General features: G+C 34.9%; 1 protein-coding gene across 1 annotated transcript; it reads left to right on the top strand.

Moving 5' to 3' along the window:
- Nucleotides 1-6072: 6072 nt before the first annotated feature.
- Nucleotides 6073-11668, top strand: LOC110450671 (collagen alpha-3(VI) chain-like). The gene is made up of 5 exons (XM_021498296.1): nucleotides 6073-6147; nucleotides 9220-9330; nucleotides 10060-10343; nucleotides 10749-11028; nucleotides 11409-11668. The coding sequence occupies exons 3-5, from the start codon at nucleotides 10227-10229 to the stop codon at nucleotides 11666-11668; spliced, it is 657 nt and encodes a 218-aa protein (XP_021353971.1). The 5' UTR covers nucleotides 6073-6147; nucleotides 9220-9330; nucleotides 10060-10226.
- Nucleotides 11669-17694: the final 6026 nt, after the last annotated feature.

Below are 17694 nucleotides of genomic sequence, written 5' to 3'. Positions count from 1 at the left end.
TGCAATTTAAATGTAGAGACATTTTACTTGGTTCTGGAGATCTTATTAAGTTGTCAATTAAGGCTCGGACCGTTAGGGAGAAATGTTGATTGAGAATGACCGGTGTCATGAGAACAAAGGGTGGTGTGTGTTACAGTGGAGATAGGACAGGTTGTGTGTGTGTGATATAGGTCAGTTGAGTTTAGTGTGGTGCACGAGAGGGGACGTATTTCTGAAAGAAAGAAACTACTGAACACAATTATATTGTGTAAATACGTGTACTAGTATATATCTATTGGACATTTGTGTAAATACATTGTAAATAGTTATTCCAAATAATACATATTAAAAAATGATAAATTATAGTAAATTTGTGCATATATGAATCTATATTTACATTCTCACTGTTTCTTCTCTACATGAACCTACCAACTCAAAACAGCATGCACTAGATCATGAAAACATCATGAAAACATCATGAATGACAACCAGTCACGTGTAACGGTCAGCTGATTTTACACACAAACTCCACTTGATATTACTACGCTTAGTACCGTATTCTCCCCTTACATCCTCCGACAGAACGTATGGTACAACCTGGCTATCCATTTTGTGACCAAGGGACTTGAGTTCCACGAACAGCTGCGAGTTAAATCTTTTGAATTTATTACAGACTAGCTATGCAACAATCAATCATAACACAAAACAAAACAAATATCAGGGTTTTCCTCTATTGAAGCCCCAACAAAACGCATGTATTCCAATGGCTTCAATTGTTGATATATAAAACCGGATTCGGTCGCTGAAAAAATATTCAACCACTATCTATGCACTCAGACGGTAATCCAGAACACTAACGGGTATCACAAGTGCCTCACACTATCTTGGCTACTCCATCGCGGGACATAATCATGATGTGTAATGGCGACTCGCCATCGGTTCCTCGCGATCGTGGTCACGAACTTTCGAACACCCAAACGTCTGGCTGGGTAGTGCCCGTGACATCAACTAGTACATCAGAGAACTCTGTAATGACACAGGGCACTTCATCCACCAAGTTATCTTCATTTACCTCAGCAGGATTTCAGGCAAACAGCACATTCCCACGGATTTACATTCAACTTTAAATGAGCACTGCCCACCGCCGACAGGATGCTCGGCCGACGAATGCCCTGGATAGTTACTATGGTGACCGTTGTTTGAAATAGTGCGGACATAAACTTTTACTAAATATGTAATTTGCAGCGTTAAGTGCAAAAAAACCGAAATAAGATCAACTTTCAAACATGAAAGGAAATACCAAGCGTTGTTTATTATGAGATTATAGTGGGTTTTTTTCGTTTTAACAAATCAGCTGATCGGCGCAAGTCGAACCTTTGAAGTTTGTGTGTAGGCTTGAGTTCTGGCTGTTCTTTTTTTATGGTTTTCTGTCCGATACTGATATCAAAAATATTAAATTTACAAAAAGTGTTACAACATTTTTATTGTTGTTCATCGTTACGTAAATATATGAATTGAATGGATTTGTTTTCATGTACATTGCGGCAATGAATAGCAGTAGCTGATTTACATATCTTCTGAGGAGAGCTAACGCGCTCCACAGGATATGCAGATCAGCTACTGCTATTCATTGCCGCAATGTACATGAAAAAAATTCTATTCAATCCCTATATGTTTATTAACACTACGTTAATATATATGTTCATTTTATCATGAAAGTTTACGTAGAATGAACGCTAAGCCGTTGATGACTGAGCAGTATTTGTGTCTATGCCGGTTAAACTGAAACGTCCGTGCAGGGCTACGTATGAAAAAATAACATATTTCCTTCATCTACATTGGATTTTGAAAAATATCTCCTTCCACGCTCCTACTGAAACTTTTCGATATTTTCTTTGTAAACGAAAGCTTATAGAATTATATAGAGATTTAATATTACTTGTTCGATTTCCTTACGTCAACTGAGTTGATATTAAGACATAGTTAATGAGCAGCGAAGCAGCTAATGTTGACTTTGTCTCAAGGCCTACACAATCCGTCAACCGTTCTATTTGATAAAAGCAATATTTAATCCCTTTATATCAGTTAAAGTTTGTAAAAATGTCAGAAACTTATATCAATCCTAAATTAAACTCTAGATACAGGAGCTTATTTAAGTATATATATATATATATATATATACTTAAATAAGCTCCTGTATCTAGAGTTTAATTTAGGTTTGATATAAGTTTCTGACATTTTTACAAACTTTAACTGATATAAAGGGATTAAAAATTTTTTTTTTTTAAAAAAAAAAAATTTTTAATCCCTTTATATCAGTTAAAGTTTGTAAAAATGTCAGAAACTTATATCAATACTAAATTAAACTCTAGATACAGGAGCTTATATAAGTATATATATATATATATATATATATATATATATATATATATAAATGTAATGATGAAATACAGTCCATCATTTAGTGCTTATCGTTGCGGTCCATTTTAAAAATTGTGATTCTGAACACAATTTTGATTTCATACGAAACATACTATACTTAGGTTCTCTGAAGTTTGTCTTTTTTTAATTATTCAAAAATATTTATATAAACAAAAATAACAATAACATAATGAAAGGCTTACTTATGTTATACTTAATTAACACTGACTAACGGTGTCCAAATTGACTTAAAATCAGTGTCAATTTGGTGAGGTTCGTTGATAGATAACAATCACATTGTTTTTGATGACAAATTTAAAAAAGACCGGCTTTATGTATTTTTGTATAGGACCATAAGAATATTTGCTAAAACATTCATTAGTTATATTGACATTTTGATAGAGTAGTTATGCTTTATTTAGTTAATTTAAAGAGGTCTTCGAACAGCAAATTAAGTGTTGACAATTATAAATTTATGACGTCAAAAAGAGATTGATGACAATAAAATAGCAAAGGTTGTTATAGTCACACAACAAAATGTGCCTCTTCAATGCATTGCAATGAAAGGATGCAGACTAAATGTAAATATAAACGTGAGGGTTGTGTAATTTAAACTGGTTCGTTTGTCATAGAGTCTGCTACTCACGCTGGACACGAGGAGGTCAGTCATCCCTTTCTCTCGAGGTCAATGGCAATGTCCTTCATTCCGAAAGCTCACTGGATACATCGCCGGACCGCATCCTCGTGTCAAAACCAGGAAGGTTATTGCGAGGAAAACAAAATGGAATGTATGGTAAACAGCCATTCTTTGTATGGTGAACAACCATTCTTTGTATGGTAAATAGCCACTGTTAATATCTTTAAGTGTGTTTAGCCTATCAACACAATACGGTATTGCAGTTCCAATTATTACCACATAAGTAAACTGTAAATCTGGAGGATACATAAGAGGTTAAGGAATAAGAAAATACAGATTAGAACAAATTCTCTTCATAGGATTTATGTTGCATTTCCAAATTCAAGTTATGAATCTATCAAAAGAAATCAAGTAATGCGATCCACTATTCCTTGAATCGTTGGGAACGGAATCCATTATGATTTGTGTTTAATGTTTGCATGGTTATACATTGTGATAAATAAATATAATAACTCCTGTCAAACAGACATTTTAAGAATATTCTTAATAAATGTAGCTTTGGAATTATCATCATCTAGTAAATATACTACAGATTTAATAAATAAGTAGACAAACCAACGTTTATGCTTGTGAATATACTTGCAAATTACATGATTGATGTATTTTCTATAAACTTTTCCGTTATCAAAATAAGATAATGTATTTAGGTGACATGTAGACTATAAAAGAGATCTGGACTTCCGTCAGACCTGTAGACTAAAGCAGACGTTAGGGCTCCCGGTGAGACATGATGACTAAAACAGAGTTCAGGACCTCCGGTGGGGCATGTAGACTAAAATAGATTCCAGGACCTCCGGTGGGACATGTAGACTTAAACAGAGTTCAGGACCTCCGATGGGACATGTAGACTAAAACAGAGTTCAGGACCTCCGGTGGTACATACATGAAGACTAAAACAGAGTTAAGGACTCCCGCTGGGACATGTAGACTAAAACAGAGTTCATGACTTCCGGTAGGACATGTAGACTAAAACAGAGTTCATGACTTCCGGTGGGACATGAAGACTAAAACAGAGTTTAGGACTTCCGGTGGGACATGTAGACTAAAACAGAGTTCAGGACCTCCGGTGGTACATACATGTAGACTAAAACAGAGTTCAGGACTTCCGGTGGGACATGTAGACTAAAACAGAGTTCAGGACATTCAGTGAAACCTGTGGACAATAAAGAGAAAACATCTGTTATCATACAAACAGGATCTTTTAATCATTGTTAATAACAACTATTACAAAGTATGTGTTGTATATAGGTGTAGAGTGTCCTAAGCATAGCATTAAACGCATAAAATATCGGTAAAATTAACCATATAATTGTATATCTTTGGATATGAAATACATGGCATTAATCGCACAAACATTTCATGTAATTGTTGTTAAGGTAATAGCATTGTGTCGCCATTTCTCAGTAGAATTTATTCTTTGTAGATATATTGCTGTGAAGTAAAGAACATTTTCTGCCACAAAAAAAAAATATAGGTTGTCAGAATTTTAAGGATTTTAAAAGGAAATTTATGTAAAAAGGAGTGAATTTTGAAAAAAAAAATGAAACACACAATTATTTGAAAAATAATGTCAATAAAAATGATACTAACATATATTAGTATTGCATTAATGTATATCAATTTAATAAATGCTGAAATTGTGTACAATTAATTATCTATAAACGATTAAAAATTGACATTTTATAATAAAAGCAAAAGTTATCGTTCTTGAAAAACTTCACAGTAGTGAAATAGGTAGCCGGTTTCTGAAGTACAGAAAAATGGACACATGTGACTCATTGATTAAAAAACAACTGAATTAATGCCTGGATTGCTTTGCAATACTTTAATATTGAAAGAACACACTGTTCTGTCAATAATAAGCATACAATATTCATCACTTTTATATTAAACATTAGATTATGCGGAAATTGTGATACTGTCTCCCTACATTGGATTTTCAACTAGGGATATATTTCCTATTTCCGTTTAGCAATACACTCCTATGACCTTAATCATGATTAAAAATAATAACCTCATGAACTTGTTTATTTTTAAAATCTTTTGGAAAGACCAATGGTTGAGCGTCAGTAATAGAAAAAAAATATTAGAAAAAGTTCCTCTTCAAAAAAATAGCGATAGACAAATGTCTGTACCTATTAAAACGGGTTTCATAAGGAAATGGTCAAAGTTCAACTAACGATATTTTATAATTTCAGATCTATGTTGAATCCCACCGCGAACACTTCTGTAAACCAGACTCGTGTTCAAGTGGATACACGTGCTACCTGTCTACACCCTGCCCCAATCACTATAAGAAAAATTGTACAGGTACCGTATATATCTTAGATATTTCTGGATAAAATCAAAGATATATATACATATTTATGTATGTACTGAAGATTCTCCTAGAGATGAAAGTACTAAAGACTCGTTGTTGAGAATTTTTCTTTTTAACAATTTAATGGTCAACAATATTCATATTGTTTGAACATATTTGGTATTGTTCTGTTCGATGTTAGATGTATAACATTACTTCTTTATCAATGTAGGCTTTTTTGGTCGTGGTTGATATTACTCTGTTAAGGTTCATATAAATACATGTTCACTAAAATAAAAGTCTTAAATTGATATATTAGATTTCATTATTTAAACAAAACGATGAAACTTTATGAAACGTGAAGAGAAAAAACTACTGTATTTTGCAGAAGGCATTGTAACGTTGGAGCAATGTCCTAAAGGAAATATTAACCTGTTGTTTCTAAAAATAGCAACTCCGAGTCAGTATCACAAATAACCGAACTCCGCGTGAATGGGATGCAGACAAAAATGATTTAGAAATCAGATGTTTCATCTACTATTTTATATTTTTGGTGTTAAAAGTGAACACCTTGAGCGCATCATCCTTCAACTAATATGTACAAACCGTTACACGTTTTTCTTGCTTCTTCTTGTAGAAAATGCCTGTCTTGGTCTGCCTTGTGAACATGGAGCGACCTGTTCCCGCCAGATAGGGTCCGATTTCACGTGTTTGTGTACATCTGGTTTTTATGGCGACACTTGTGAATACGGTAAGTGGTAATACCAGTATACGTAACTAAGGCGAGAAGACGGAGAATAAACGGGCAGTGTCAGTGCCAAGATCCACAGCAGAAAACACTAAAACAAAAATGAAAGAAATGAAAATAATACTAATTCTGAGTATTGCAATACCATAAATTAACTGTGATAACATTCAGGAATCAAGGGTGACATCACAGAAAATGTGTCACAGTTTAGCATTAGTGTTATGAGGTCGTACTTTATGTTCTTGGAAAGAAGTGGAATATAATCGTTTTCCTTGTTATTGCCGCTTTGTTCAAGATCATTCAAATTTTATTTCCGATCCAAAATATTTTTCTATTTTCCTTGCCTATATCATATTTTAATGTTATTGTAGTTGCTTCGTAAGATGTTTATAAATATGTTTGTTGGATTAATCCGTCACACATTGATGTCATTTTTGGAAATGTCTGCTGATTTCGGCTCCAAACCTAGTTATTGATATCCCATCTCCCTTACAAGGATGTACTATACTCAGGGCATTCAGTAACAACAAAAATTACACAAGGTGTAATTTTTAAATTTGTTGGTTGTCATTCTGACAATTCCCTATTTCTTACTAAGCTTTAATTAGTTTACAAATGTAGGATACTTTTATAACATAATCGTAACTTAAAAAGTACCATTGCAAAACAAGGTTCTTCTTTGTCATTTTTCTCTTTTGTGACGTCATGATACAAATCAGGAATGTATGGCTTTTTTTATTATGAAATGATTGTGTCACAACAATTATATTTATTAGTTCGTTTGATAAATTGTGTTATTGGTGAAAACAGTTGTGGATGTTTTACTCAATTACAGCCATATATTTTGGCAAATATGCTCTCGCATGCATAACCTCTTGTTTCCTTCTTAGCCTCTCATTTCTCATTATATTCACATAATCAGGTTCCTCTATTTGTATACATCTTGATCTAGCAGGAGGGTTGTTGGAGGGATAAAGGAATTAATGTTGGGTATTGCCAAAACTTAAAACAAAACTGAAACTCAAATAGACTAGCCACAATTCTTCGCGCTAACATTTGGAATAGGGATATTTAGGGGTGCTCTCCGAATGCCAACATATCTAATAGCAATAGGCAGGTGATGTTTTAAGAAACAATGACAAGTCAGTAATTTACTGTTCCATAAATGCTGCATTTTGACCAGAACACTTGCCCGAAATTAACCTGTGTTTTATGCAACACATTTTCTTAGACTACTTTGTTATATTTGGTCAAAATCGACCAATAATGGCTCTTTTTACCACTTTAAGTTGATGGTTTTTGACAAATGCGAAAGTCTCTCCTATATTTTGAACAGACAAAAAAGAAAATAATTACAGTGAAATACTCGTGGTATCTATATATGTATATATGTTCGAGGTTCTATAGTATTTTCTGCCATCAATTTATATAGGGACAGATAGAAGGGTATGTGTCGCTGATTATAACTTGGAAGTGTTATTAATGTGCCCTACCAGTCCTTTTTAAACCCTTTGTTACACCACCCATTCGCTAGTTAACTACTGAAAATTGGTTCCAAATGACATCGTAATCACCATAAACTTTTATCTGCCGGGAAGACGTGAGATCCTCCCATAATGTAATGCATTTATTGTGTTATTGTGTTGATGTTCCATATCTAGGCATACATGTATAGCAGACACATTATCTTGGGTAACTGTACACTCTTAAGCGTATATATATATATATAGATATATGTATAGCATAGACTCACTTTATTGGGGCACTGTACACTCTTAAGCTTATATAGAGATATATGTATAGCATAGACACATTTTTTGGGGCATTTTACACTCGTAACTTATATAGAGATATATGTATAGCATAGACTCATTATCTTGGGCCACTGTACACTCTTAAGCTTATATAGTGATATATGTATAGCATATACACATTATCATTGGGCACTGTACACTCCTAAGCTTATATAGAGATATATGTATAGCATAGACTCATTATCTTGGGGCACTGTACACTCCTAAGCTAATATAGATATATATATGTAGCATAGACTCAATATCTTGGGGTATTGTACACTCTTAAGCGTATATAGATATATATGTATAGCATAGACTCGTTATATTGGGGCACTGTACACTTTAAGCTTATATAGAGATATATGTATAGCATATACTCATTATATTGGGGACTGTACACTCTTAAGCGTATATAGAGATATATGTTTAGCACAGATACATTGTCTTGGAGCACTGTACACTCTTAAGCGTATATAGATATATATGTATAACATAGATACATTGTCTTGGAGCACTGCTAGCTGACATCAAGAAGATGAGGTTTATACAGAACCAAATTACTAGAATACCAGTGAAGTACCGAATTCGACAATAATAATTGCTAGTATTCATGTACATTTTAAATGTGGTTGGTTTCGGGCAGTTATTGAATACATACACCCATATTAACATTCCGATTTCCCCCCGGATAGCAAGATAAACAAAAACACATCAATCTATAAATATACCGTATTACCTTACCTTACCTATCCACTTCGTGCCTCATGTCACATAAGTTCTTTACAGAAGTATACCATATATTTAGAACTTAAAACTATTGTATAACTTGGAAATGAAGAAGATATCTATCTTAATGTCATATCTATCTCTCTTGGATGATATAATAATAATCGTCATCGTACCAATAGCTTTAAACGAAATCCCAAAGCAAACCGGGGATAAATCACTTTAAAGCCGAATTAATTCCCGATACATATAAATTGTAAACTTTTTCTAGCCTATGATTCATTAAGGAAATTAGGGAACAACAAAACAAGTTATTAAATTGATCAAGCGATTGTTTTGCAGGATTTACCTCCCTTTGTACAAGATATGAGAGCATGAGGCAGCAGATAGTATGAACCAAAGATATACTAACTTGCATTGATTGGTTGAAGTTTTACATTACAGCCGAAATTTTATTGGGCCTTTGAATGGGATGTTTCGTGAGATTTGTCATGACACAAGTGTTAATCACCGTTTGTGTATGCCTCATGTGTTAGTATTCTCTGATTTTTAGTTGACGCCTGCCATAGTGTTCCTTGTGTAAATGGCGGAACATGTGACCGGGACGCGAACAGCTTTAGCTGTGCCTGTACAAACAGATACCAAGGAACTACTTGTGAAATAGGTAATACGGCCCTGCTATTTACTGAACAGGTTTATCTTCTATGGCATTTATAAGTGATTGATGACAACTCCATTGTCCAAATGTCGTACAATATTACTTATTCTTTTGCCACTTCTCACTTTCACCCTTTGACATTCTCTGAGTTAACAAAATTTAATTAACTTATTACCTTTCAAAACACATTCAGTGTTATACACATTTTAGTTGTATACACATGACTGAGGACATGAACGTATATGGCACTGTCAGTAAACCATCAAACAGTCAGCTATTTATTTCNCCCCCCCCCCCCCCCAACAAACACATATTGACATTTAATGTATAATGTACAGTGGTATTACAGTGTTCGTTACGATGTCAAGATAAAATCGAAGCCAACGTTTTAACACTGACATCTCAGTTGTGACGTCAGTATTTAGTTTCAACAAGATGACATCTCCTCATTGATTTTGTAGTATTTATACATAATCTGCAGACGAAATGTGTGTCATTGAAATTTTAACGACGGATACTATTATATATTTATATATTGAGTTACCTACATCACGCTGCATTACAAAGTACAATTATGTCTTGGTTCTAATGCATATTTAATCTCTCAAAAGTCTTAATTTTATTGGTAAGGTGCCCGGCAGGTTCTACTATGCTATACAATCTGGTCTGGTGTACAGTTATATTCAATGTACCTTAAATTAATCACTAATGTCAAGAGATCTTAAAACATTACAGATTGCAGGCCTGGGCCGGCAGATATCCTGTTCATTATCGATTCCTCATTTAATACGGAGAAACATTTCAACGATTCAAAAGCAACTGTCACGGCAATCGTCAATAAGTTACCTATAGGAGCCGATGATTTTCAAATAGCAGTCATTACATATTCATTTGATGCAACCATGGAGTTTTCCTTCAGTACCTACACAGACAAAGCAGATTTGGTTTCCGCCATTGATAACATATCACCTATCATGGGACCCTCCTACCTCGACAAGGCCTTAGACAAGGCGAAGGAGGTAAGACGGTATACGACAATATAAGCCAATAGACATCCATGTTTTATGATATCCTTGTAAACAAAACTATATTGTAACGTGTTAATACGTTGGCAAATTCTATTTTACCGTTACTTTTCACGATTAAATTGTCTTTATGTGGAATGCATCAGGTTGTTAGGCGGCGCACTCGCCTTTCATCAAGACGGCCGGAATTCACATCTCGATCGAACGTGAAAATGTATTTGGTCATCCGCCCGATCACGTAGGGCTCCTCCGGGTACTTCAGTTTACTCCCACATTAAGACATTCTTCAGGCCAACGAGAATGATTAATGTAAGATTGAAAAACTTGTTTCATACTTGTAAAATAAATAAAGTTTATATATTCATTGTATGTACATGTACATGTCTGTTACCGTTACAGGTATTTGGTATTTCGTCATCTTTTGGGGCTCGAGCACAGGTGTTTCAGTACCTAATTATAGTCTCTGACGGGCTTTCTACTCTGAGAACGAAAGCAGTAAAAGACGCTCAAACATTGAAAAGTCGAGGAATTAAAGTTCTAACCGTTGGGAATGGAGAGCAAGTCGATCAGACTGAACTGCTCCAGTTAGCTACAGCCAGCCAATATGTATTTTCAGGAGGCAAGGAGGATGATACCACAAATGTCATCCTAATAGAGACCGTGAACACTAGCTGTACAGGTAATTGTTCAACTCAATTTGAATTAATAATATTCTTGTATTGATTATTTGTTTAGAAGTACCTTCATTAAAATCTTGGAATATAATATCCAACGAAATATTCCAACTGTTTGGTTTCTGTTTTTATAACATCAGTAGAATATTATACATATACGTTATTTTTATATACCTAAGAAACTCTTCATTTTTTAAAATAAAGAAAACCAAACAGTCGGAGCTGATTAAATTATTGAATCCAAGACAAATTGTTAACATTTAATCAATCTACACGTCTTTAAGTAATTGCTGCAAAAATCTCATTAATGCATGTTTACTTTAAACTATTTGCTGATTTATGGAATCAACAACAATAGTATATTTGATATTGACATTTTTTGCAGATTGTTTACTCAACACAATGACGGACATGGTGTTTGTGGTTGATATTTCTAAGCATCAGACTGTTCTACAACAAACGCTGGATGCACTTAAGGACCTGTTATACAAAGCACTGGACTATAACCCAAATCCTCAAGTCGGCATGGTCACGTTCGACTTGACAGCTACATTTAAGTTTAACATTAATCAATATACAGATCGAGACAAGATCCTTCTCAACAGCCAGATTGTCTTGCAACGACAAACCAAAAGTCAAATATAACCGCTGCCTTAACGTTTGTCCGTGAAAATGGGTTTAATAGCAATCGGCCGAACTCCCGGAAAATGTTAGTGGTGTTCTCTAACGAGGGCTGGACTGACGTGGATGGTATCTTACGAGAGAGGCAGGCTCTCAATATGGACAATGTGTTAGTAGTATTTGTTTCCGTTGGAAGATCAGCAGACCTTGTTACTGTATATTCTGGAGCAGAGCGAGCTAGTGACGTGTATTATATAGAACAGAACGCCGATTTAGTTCGATTTAACGCTCTTGTAGCACAGACAACGCACGTGGAATGTCCCATCGATATCTTTGACATTCGAAAGTAGACTACTAAAAGGTTATATAAATAATAGTACATGTAGCTGATCGAAATTGGGTTATCTCTGTCTGGAACACATTATATTACAGAATCTTAGCCAGATACTGAAATAACCCGATGTCGCTTAGTTACAGGTATTTTTTCGCACTTTTTGTTCGGAAAACTAGTTAATTCGTTATCATCTACAAGTATCCCGTCCGGGGCTTCAACAATATGTCCTCATCATCCTAAAGCTATGTTTGAATGCTTCCGCGTAACTAATGCAATCCGAACAAAGAAGAAAACGTACATTGCAAATTGTATTTTATCAACAGCATCAGGAATCTAACAGCATAATTTGCGTTAGCGCGCGAATGAATTACATCGCTTCGTGAAAATTCCGGGAAATATCGCGTGAAGGTGCCAGAGAGATCGGACAGTAAGAAAGATCTGTCCCTGTCTGAGATGCAAGAATACATTGTCTGTTTATGTTACTTACATAACATGCCATTTCGTATCTCATTACATTTACCATCAGTTTACCCTGATTTTCAATATTGATATGATGCAGTAATGCCAATGAAGGCGATTTTAAAAAGCATTATTATTTCATAATTTGAGTATTTTTTTGTTAGAATGCATGTGTATATACATAGCCCAATTTTAATACGTATTAATATATTTGTTATATGAGTGTGGATAGTGGGATATACTCGAGCAGATATAACTCTTCGTATGTTGATATTGGAACTCTTCAATGTTTATACAACTAAAGGCGTCATGGAATATCACACTAACATTGATAATGAATTTAATTGACTGATATGTGTCTATATCCTTCTACGCTGCTATTGCAGCATCCTCAATATCCAAGGGTTACGCCCACTTTCGCTCTCTGCACCACTGAAATATGTCATATAGTAAAATTGAAGGCACGCGGCTACCTATTTGATTGGTGTCAGTCTTCTTTGAAGATAACAGAGGAGCGACGCCCGACTTCAAAGCCAATAAGTGTTACCGTTACGCGACCGCGATATTCTGTTGATGTACATCAAAGCATCAATTTGCTATGACATGTTCCAGGGGTGCAGGGAGCAAAAGTGAGCGGAACTACTTGAGTATCGAGGATGCTATTCCAGATTCGTAGTATATTCTTTTATATTTTTTGCTATTCCAGCAAATAACATTTTGAACTCTAGACATACACCTTATCCATCGTAACCATATCATTAAGTCCCAGCCGTAATCATAGAGACTGCAAAAAGAGTGAACGCTTGTTTTATGAAAAATTTACCATATTTATAGAGTTTGTTTATAAATATTTATTCATGCTTGGTATTGTTTGGTTTTATTTTACTATATCACGTCAAATGAGATATAAAACGTAAACAACGCAGTCATTCCACATTAATTCCTGAATTACTGTAAACATCGATACATCATTGGAAGGTATGTTTTCGTTTGTAGGAATACACTAATGATCAAAGCTTTGGTGCAGAACTATAGCTCACTGTACTCTTGTAATATGTACTTTAAATGGAACCCTGCCTCATTCTACTTGTTTTTTTTAAATACATTTTTATTTGAAAATTTCCATTCACTCTTGAAATTTCAACATGCTTGATGATGTTGTTGTCATTGATTGCTATGCACTTATTGTTATACTTCGTGTGTTCGGCATGCTGAGCCTGCTTTAGCGTCTGATTTCGTTTAGGTTTTGATATTGATTGGTGTTGGATTGTTGCCTTGTCATATAAACGCACACTATTAATATATTGTTGATTTAATAAAACCGAAATACCTTCGTTTTGGGTTTGTTTGAAACTTATATTGTCGAAAATTGTATTAGTTAAATGACACACCAATTAGAATCTCTCATAATACTTCAAACATATAATTGATTGATTTTAAGAATTTTTTAAGGTTATGATCATAATCATAAGGATATGTAAATACATATAACGATAATTTGATAGTCATAAGCGATTATTTAGAGCAATTTAACAATGACAACTGTTTATAGATGACAGAGTTTCAACAAATTTGACATTAGCCACAACTAGTCGTAAAAGCATACGACTGCAGTGTGTAAAACATGTGAAACTAATTTCTAATATTCTTAATCTTGTCTGGTCTAACAGTTCGCCTTAACAGTTTATACAAAACTAAACACCGTTACTCTGAATTAACATGTTGGCCTATGGTTGTTCTATGATTCAACATATCTGTTGGTATATATTCGTGTTTTCTAAACCCAAGGAACTAGCCCATACATTTGAAGTCAGAGCATTACATTCGACCAGATGTAGATGCATGAGATAAGTCCATATTTTAGTACATGCCTTTAGATAATAATTAACGGACTAACTCGATATGTAATGTCGACGCGTCGGGTCATTTAAGTCCAAGTTTAATACACAAAGATCTTATATGAACGTTTATGTAATTCACAAACGTAAGTGATTATCAAACATGTCATGCATTGTTTGGAAAGACCGAGAGACCAGACCAATGGAAACAATCATAGAAACAGATTTAAGGAAAAATACCGAGATACCAGACCAAGGGAAACGATCATAGAAACAATTCTAAGGAAAAAGACCGAGGGACCGGACCAATGGAAACGATCATTGAAACAGATCTAAGGTAATAGACCGAGAGACCAGACCAATGGAAACAATCATAGAAATAGATTTAAGGAAAAAGACCGAGAGACCAGACCAATGGAAACAATCATAGAAACAGATCTAAGGAAAAACATCGAGAGACCAGACCAGTGGAATCAATCATAGAAACCGATCTTAGTAAAAATACCGAAAGACCAGACCAATGGAAACAATCATAGAAACAGATCTAACGAAAAAGACCGAGAGACCGGACCAATGGAAACAATCATAGAAACAGATCTAAGGAAAAATACCGAAAGACCAGACCAATGGAAACAATCATAGAAACAGATCTAAGGAAAAAGACCGAGAGACCGGACCAATGGAAACAATCATAGAAACAGATCTAAGGAAAAAGACAGAGAGACCGGACCAATGGAAACAATCATAGAAACAGATCTTAGGAAAAAGACAGAGAGACCGGACCGATGGAAACAATCATCGAAACAGATCTAAGGAAAAAGACCGAGTGACCAGACAGACTTAATTAACAGACCACGGGACCAGACCAAAGGATCAGATTAAGGAACCCGTTTAAGGAATCAGGGCGAAGGAAGAAGATCAAAGCAACCAGACCATGTGAACAATACAAGGGACCAAACAAAGGGGCTAGACAAAGTATCTAGTCCAATAGATCGGACCAAAATAACAATGTTATCAAATAAAACTTACTAGCCAATGAGGAGATCAAACCACAGTTCGTTTGACTGGACTACTTGACCCAGTACATCAGATTAAAGTAACGGGACCATTATATCAGACTGCACGAACAAGTACACGAGATAAGATCGGAGGAACCGGTACATAATGCATAACCAAATCAACCAGAAAATATAAGATCACAAGAACGGTTACACAAGACCGCAGGAACTAGTTATTGAGACAAAACCATAGGAACCAATGCATACGACCAAACATCAGTAACCAATGCACGAGAACAGAACAGAAATCAGCTCGCAAGACCAGACCACAGGAACCAGAATAGGAGACAATAGATCACAGGAACCAGTACAAGAGACAAAAACGCACAAGGGCCTGTACAAGAGACTAGTCTGCAGGAACATACACATCAGAAACAGATAATCGGAAACAGTACACGAGATTGGACCACAAGAACCAGTACACGAGCTTAGACCAAAGGAACCAGTTTACGAAACCAGACCTTAGGAACCGGTACACGAGACCAGACCATAGTAACCAGTTTACGAGACAAGATCAAAGGTAACAGTTCGTGCTTTTATACTTGTCATAGGCAGATCATCTGTTTCTTTTCACGTATACATAAAGAAAAGTAAAATGTGTATGGAAAGAGATATGTTACAGCCCAGTACACTGTTCCTGATAAGTGTTAACGGTGATTGATTAGTTTTATTTATATGCATTTCTTTTCAGTGTTGTACATATTTCTGAATCATCGCTCATTAAAAAATAAAGAATTTAAACAATGATATATGTTGAAATTGGGCACTTTTTCTTTTAATGTTTAAAGCTACATACTTTATTATGTACCCGAAATGCGTTATCGTAAGTCTGTGTTAAGGATGCACTCTATATTACACAGCTGATACTTTGTTAAAAACCGATAACGTGACTGCTTTATATATTTAGGGATTCAGGAATAAAGCAGATCACTTGAAATTTACATCATGAATGATCATTTAGGGGTGAAATATCGTAACCTTGAAGGTGAAATTTATTTTTGGCAAATTTAATATCTATTGGCAGTTAAAATAGATTATCTGTAGCTAAAATATAAATTACGGGGGTTAAGTCTTTACTTAGTAATTGTGATTGTCATTTTACCTTGCGAAGGTTTTTTCTTCCATAATACGTTAAGATAATAATAGATAAAATACTCGTGAAAAACGGACGACGACCTGGGAAATGCTTTATATAAACATCTATTTATGTTATACTGGTTTTTAATAACTATTTTGCTGGACTGAATAATTGTTTTTGAATTGTATGTGATATATACGTTTTCGAATCCAACGATCAATTGATTATTCGAATCCAGTGTAATCTTCTGGCGTACAGCAAGTGAAATCCATAAAACGTAGTACCGAGAGTACACAGGTCTGAAACGAAAATCATAAATTGTATCCTTTGCTGAAAAAATTAAAGGTACATGTCAGTGTTAGAGTAATAGGTATCGTGTAGATAAAGGGAATATGTCGCTAATTGACATATCGAAAATACTGACCACATATCGTTCTTATATCGGCCGCACGTGGAACACACATTTATGCGATTAAAAATCAGGTTTTATCTGATATATGTCAGGTTGTACACTTGTGTTCTAAATAAAGTAAGATTTGGTTCGATTGATTGATAATAATAATAAACAACATTTATATAGCGCCCTGTTTAATTTGTAAAATTACTCTAAAGCGCTTTACAACATATGGATAATAGTAATAGTATATGAAACAAAAACAAAGGCTTACAATCACTTGTATACATTGAAGTAAGCAATGTGCACATACTTGAACAAATAAAGGGTGGTAATTACATGACGTCTTTGCAGAGACTCTAACATATAGACGTGAAGATATGAGTGTTGATGTCCCTCTTGAATTTGGCCAGGGTATTTGATTTTCTAATAGCAGTCTGTAAGCTTTTCCACAACGGAGCCGAAACCCTCCCACAGCACCGGTTTCCATAGGTCACAGTACGAGATTTTGGGACACACAACAATGATTCTGTGTTGAATCAATATGACGGAATGAAAATAAAAGCGGAAAGCTTTTGAACGATAAGGTGCATTGCATGTTTATAAATTCAGATAACGATTTCTAGCCTTGTGCCAAATTTTACTATATATGTTACACAGTATGACTGTGAAACTGTCAAAGGAAGATGCTGGCCCCTAAAACAGTAGAACAGAGAGANAGAGAGAGAGAGAGAGAGAGAGAGAGAGAGAGAGAGAGAGAGAGAGCACTCGAGATCCCTACATTGTGGGGTTGTCTCATTCGTAAAAAAACAACATTGTGGGGATAGTTGGGTTTTGTGGGGAGACTTTTATCGCCCCACAATGAAAAGGTCCTTAGTTTGCAATATTG

The sequence above is a fragment of the Mizuhopecten yessoensis genome, unplaced genomic scaffold (assembly GCF_002113885.1).
Source record: "Mizuhopecten yessoensis strain PY_sf001 unplaced genomic scaffold, ASM211388v2 scaffold5409, whole genome shotgun sequence".
In the NCBI taxonomy this organism is placed as follows: domain Eukaryota; kingdom Metazoa; phylum Mollusca; class Bivalvia; order Pectinida; family Pectinidae; genus Mizuhopecten; species Mizuhopecten yessoensis.
This window is presented reverse-complemented; position numbering and strand designations above follow the sequence as displayed.

Excerpts from the sequence above, each read along its gene's own strand:
- LOC110450671 (XM_021498296.1), top strand. The coding sequence starts at position 10,227 with ATGGAGTTTTCCTTCAGTACCTACACAGACAAAGCAGATTTGGTTTCC. Across the intron at positions 10,344-10,748 it reads CCTTAGACAAGGCGAAGGAG|GTATTTGGTATTTCGTCATC; the intron begins GTAAGACGGTAT and ends TTACCGTTACAG. Across the intron at positions 11,029-11,408 it reads CGTGAACACTAGCTGTACAG|ATTGTTTACTCAACACAATG; the intron begins GTAATTGTTCAA and ends CATTTTTTGCAG.